Source organism: Agrilus planipennis, unplaced genomic scaffold (genome assembly GCF_000699045.2).
Source record: "Agrilus planipennis isolate EAB-ADULT unplaced genomic scaffold, Apla_2.0 scaffold165, whole genome shotgun sequence".
In the NCBI taxonomy this organism is placed as follows: Eukaryota; Metazoa; Arthropoda; class Insecta; order Coleoptera; family Buprestidae; genus Agrilus; species Agrilus planipennis.
The window spans coordinates 596,578-601,822 of record NW_020439087.1 but is presented as its reverse complement, the minus strand read 5'-3'; the positions used below and the strand labels follow the sequence as shown (position 1 = coordinate 601,822).

At 31.5% G+C, this 5,245-nt stretch overlaps 1 protein-coding gene across 1 annotated transcript in view; it reads right to left on the bottom strand.

Moving 5' to 3' along the window:
- Positions 1-288: 288 nt before the first annotated feature.
- Positions 289-5,245, bottom strand: part of LOC108738087 (serine--pyruvate aminotransferase, mitochondrial-like) — a 7,025-nt gene continuing 2,068 nt past the window's right edge. Inside the window, exons 3-7 of the mRNA XM_025977407.1 lie at positions 3,248-3,413; positions 3,018-3,173; positions 2,861-2,956; positions 638-886; positions 289-582 (exon numbers count right to left, since the gene is read on the bottom strand). Coding sequence (XP_025833192.1) covers positions 435-582; positions 638-886; positions 2,861-2,956; positions 3,018-3,173; positions 3,248-3,413 — 815 coding nt within the window. The 3' untranslated portion in view covers positions 289-434. The remainder of the gene's footprint in view (positions 583-637; positions 887-2,860; positions 2,957-3,017; positions 3,174-3,247; positions 3,414-5,245) is intronic.

Here is a 5,245-nt window from a genome sequence, read left to right as displayed (position 1 = left end):
GTACCTATTATGGAAGGGGACGATTTTAGTTCTGTTTAATTTTTTTATCTTTGAATCATCACATTGGAAGCTGCATCAACGTTGAAATGAACAGACATATTTTATCAATTAAATTAGCTTACGTAAGCCTAAATGAAAAATTATGACTTCCGGTGGATTTATGAGTTAAACTATTTGAAACAACTTCAATATATTCTTTTATTGGAACAAAACATTTTTGGTATTTGAAATGTTTCGTTTGCTTTACTAGTTTTTAACATATTTGAAAGTTTGGGATTCTATTAAAAATTTTAGTCATTCAGGTTTTTATTTTTAACAATTACATTTTTAATATATACTTTCTGTTAGGTACATAAGTATAGATATATTATTAATATTATATAACATATTTCTTCAAACAACAAATGCTCACTTGAACGTAGCCTTCAATAGATCTACAGCTTACATTTATCTTTTAAAAGTTTTTGCAGTACCGATAACAAAAAATCGATGTTTTCGGGTTGAGCGTTATATCCCATAATTCCAACTCTTCCAATTAAACCTGCTGTAGGTCCTAAACCGCCACCAATTTCCAAATTATACCTTAAAGGTAACAGAAAATTACAAAAATAAACCAACATGTTCAATTAATACAAACGTGTTCATTGCGGTAGTTGTTATTTTCTTCCAATCGACACCTTCTGGTATTTTGATCGAAGTTACAGTTGGTAAACGAGCTTCAGGATCGCCAACAAAGAATTCCAACCCCAATCTTTTTAAACCGTCATGAAGACGCATGGTACACTCCTTATGTCTTTTCATAGAATTTTCAATTCCTTCTTCGCAAATTATAGCCAAAGCTTCTCTCAGACCACAAAGGAGACTTGATGATACGGTGTGATGATAACTGTGGACATAAATATTTTGATTGCGTCTCGTATTTTGTCGTATTTCTTATTATTCGTTCATTCCTTATATACTGCAATTTATTACAGCCTGTAAATCTCTGTTTATACTAATTAGCAAAAAATAGTTATGAGTTAGCAATAAAACTTCAAAAATGTTCACGTACAATGAATAGGCTAGTACGTGTGCTTCTTTTAGGATTCTAATAATCATCTTCGCGTATTACCAAGTTTAATACTTATTTACTACAGAGCAAACAAATGGAATGTGACTTTTTGCGAGTCGGCTGTGAAAGTTTTTTTACAGTGAAAGATGTTACCATGGTAATCAGTAATACAGCGGCTGTTATTCGAGTACGTACTGCGAGTGTTGTGCTATTAATTAACGTGTTAAGCAGTACAGTCGTTTGTTTTTTTAATTAAATTTGTTTTATTTATCACACGAATGGAACCTACCTGTGCTTGTGTACTTTTTCTAAACGTACAAGTATAAAAATAACAATTCAAGCGTGTGCATTAGTTTTACTATTATCATTTTTTAGTTGATACTGCAATTGCATACAAATTCGAAAGGACTACAACTAACGATGCCGACAGAACGTGTAGGGAAGGTCACTTAAATTTTAATAACATTTGTTTTCGTATTTATAACGAGTCGTGGCGAAGGTTAACAATACCATTGCTATTTTCACTTAATAATAACCTATTTTATCGTTAGTGAGTTAAAATATGCATTTACATAGGTGAGTCCCTTTCGGACAAAAAATAGGTAAAGTGCTTTTGTGGTTACAGTGGCAGTGCAGCAATAACAATAATATCTTATTATGTACCTACTTATGACTTAAAAACAATTGCGATAATAATGCAAATAGTGAGGATACATTCTAAATTCGAATAGAAAAGTATTCAGGACAAGAAAACTGCATCCCAAATAAATAATCGAAGGTAAGGTTTATAATTAAATTAATTTTTTATATGTTTCTTATTCTGAAGTTTTGGTTAAGACCAGTATATTTCGTCCTGGGCAAAGCTGGATTCTAGCACCTCAATTTCCCCAGTAGGTATCTTCAGAAACCAAAATATATGCAATATACCTTATCAATATTGATAATTGCGAGATCGATTGCTCTAAACGTAATAAGAAAATAAGAAAATTTTTCCAATAGTTTTCGAAATAATACGGTTGTAGTTTGTAGTCGAAAAAATGTTTTCCAGTAAAATAATGAAATTCTATGAAAATGATTATGATATTCGAATTCAGCGTACTTGAATTAATTAGTATCGAGTGTTTATGTTTAAAATTGATCCCTTTTCTGCCAAAACCGTTTATTTCGAAGGACAAAGAAATGAGATTTTTCTTCTTTATAGACGCATGTATTGATTATTATTATTTAATACGAATAATTTTGTTATTGTGGGTAGGAATGTAATTCTACTTTTACGGTGCTTAAAGAAAACAAATCCATAAAAAGTAGGGTATTTCAAATTTGAAAAGAATATTTTTTTTATACAAGAAAACGCGATACTGTGTTCATTTATAAATCAGTTTGTAAAGAATTTATAGATAATACATATTGATAGCAAGGCGGCGCCACTTAAGTTAATGATAATTATAATCCAATTTACAAAAAATCTCGGGGTCTGTGCTATCAAGTTAGTTGCCATTTCTTCCCCAAAGCAATTATACAATTGTAAAAAGTCAAGTTACTTAGGAGTAAAAGGCTTTTTATTCATGTGAAACCACAGTCGACGTTTTGCACTCAAATACAGGTGTTAACATAGTTACAAAAGATAAAAATATGTAACTCACTTGAAATTTAAGTGTTTATGTAACTTAATTTTTTACAATTATCTTAAATTATTAATATTTTGGAAAAGTCAGTTTCAATATCATATTGTCCTCATTGTCAGGGGCCCGGGGCGGTTGCCCGTTTTTCTCCCCACATGCTAAAAGGCATACAAATCATTTCACTTACGTTCGAACTGTGCCAACACATCCCCATTGTTCACCCACTACGTTCATATCAAAATAGTACACCGAAGGCCTGGATTTACGTTGAAAGATTTTTGTTCTTAAACAAACAAAATACAAATAAATAATTTTAGATATGCATTTTTTAAGACTATTCATACTGTGCTCTTTTACTGAATGATATGGGTGTTATGCCAGGGGGTGCGCTTAGAACTTTTTGAGATCCCGTGTATACAGCATCCACCTCCCATTTATCCATGAAAAATGGTACTGCTCCTAGTGATGCAACGGTATCTACTGCCAATAGACAGTTATATCTGGCAAAAAATAGATGAGTTGTAAAACCTATATTTTCTTTAAATAAGTAATTTAGGTAATTTAAAAAAATTACTTATGGCATATTTTTCCCAAAGACTCCAGGGGTTGATATACCCCTGTAGAACTTTCTCCTTGTACAACGAATAGCAAGTCTGGTTTTTCGCTTAGAATAGCCGTTTCTAACTGACCTAAGCTATAGTTGTTTCCAAGAGATGTTGCAATCTGTGAAACTACGGCTCCTGTGTAGGAAATATGACATAATATAATAATCGAATAGGTATATTGTTTTGTTACAAGAATACTGAAAAAATACATAAAAAAGAAAGTCAGTTTAATATTAGTGTAGACGATTGGATAACAGCATTTCAATACCAGTTGAAAAACTATGTAAGCCTGGACAAAATAAAACGTAGTAAACAATAAATTGTCCAATTATTATTAAACTTGATACATATTATAGATTTTAACAATGTGGGATTTAGCTATCACGAGCCCATGGGAACAAATAAGTTAAAAACCATGTCACAGCAGGCAAATTTGATGATTTAGAAAATTTATACAAAACATTTTTCTGCGCTCCCTTAGTCGAAAAAAATTTATATATGACTTCCTCAAAAATCCTATATGTTTTATTGCTTTTTAAAGTTCCGTATGTCCGAATGGAAAACGAAACCCTTATGGGATCATTCGTATGTCTGTCTGTCCGTCTGTAAACAGTCAATTTGCTCCGAATCTATTGGACTGATTATATTGAAATTTAGCAAAAAATATGAATTTCTGTGACCCAAATACGGACTTTTATATGTTTCTTATTCTGAAGTTTTGGTTAAGACCAGTATATTTCGTCCTGGGCAAAGCTGGATTCTAGCACCTCAATTTCCCCAGTAGGTATCTTCAGAAACCAAAATATATGCAATATACCTTATCAATATTGATAATTGCGAGATCGATTGCTCTAAACGTAATAAGAAAATAAGAAAATTTTTCCAATAGTTTTCGAAATAATACGGTTGTAGTTTGTAGTCGAAAAAATGTTTTCCAGTAAAATAATGAAATTCTATGAAAATGATTATGATATTCGAATTCAGCGTACTTGAATTAATTAGTATCGAGTGTTTATGTTTAAAATTGATCCCTTTTCTGCCAAAACCGTTTATTTCGAAGGACAAAGAAATGAGATTTTTCTTCTTTATAGACGCATGTATTGATTATTATTATTTAATACGAATAATTTTGTTATTGTGGGTAGGAATGTAATTCTACTTTTACGGTGCTTAAAGAAAACAAATCCATAAAAAGTAGGGTATTTCAAATTTGAAAAGAATATTTTTTTTATACAAGAAAACGCGATACTGTGTTCATTTATAAATCAGTTTGTAAAGAATTTATAGATAATACATATTGATAGCAAGGCGGCGCCACTTAAGTTAATGATAATTATAATCCAATTTACAAAAAATCTCGGGGTCTGTGCTATCAAGTTAGTTGCCATTTCTTCCCCAAAGCAATTATACAATTGTAAAAAGTCAAGTTACTTAGGAGTAAAAGGCTTTTTATTCATGTGAAACCACAGTCGACGTTTTGCACTCAAATACAGGTGTTAACATAGTTACAAAAGATAAAAATATGTAACTCACTTGAAATTTAAGTGTTTATGTAACTTAATTTTTTACAATTATCTTAAATTATTAATATTTTGGAAAAGTCAGTTTCAATATCATATTGTCCTCATTGTCAGGGGCCCGGGGCGGTTGCCCGTTTTTCTCCCCACATGCTAAAAGGCATACAAATCATTTCACTTACGTTCGAACTGTGCCAACACATCCCCATTGTTCACCCACTACGTTCATATCAAAATAGTACACCGAAGGCCTGGATTTACGTTGAAAGATTTTTGTTCTTAAACAAACAAAATACAAATAAATAATTTTAGATATGCATTTTTTAAGACTATTCATACTGTGCTCTTTTACTGAATGATATGGGTGTTATGCCAGGGGGTGCGCTTAGAACTTTTTGAGATCCCGTGTATACAGCATCCACCTCCCATTTATCCATGAAAAATGGTACT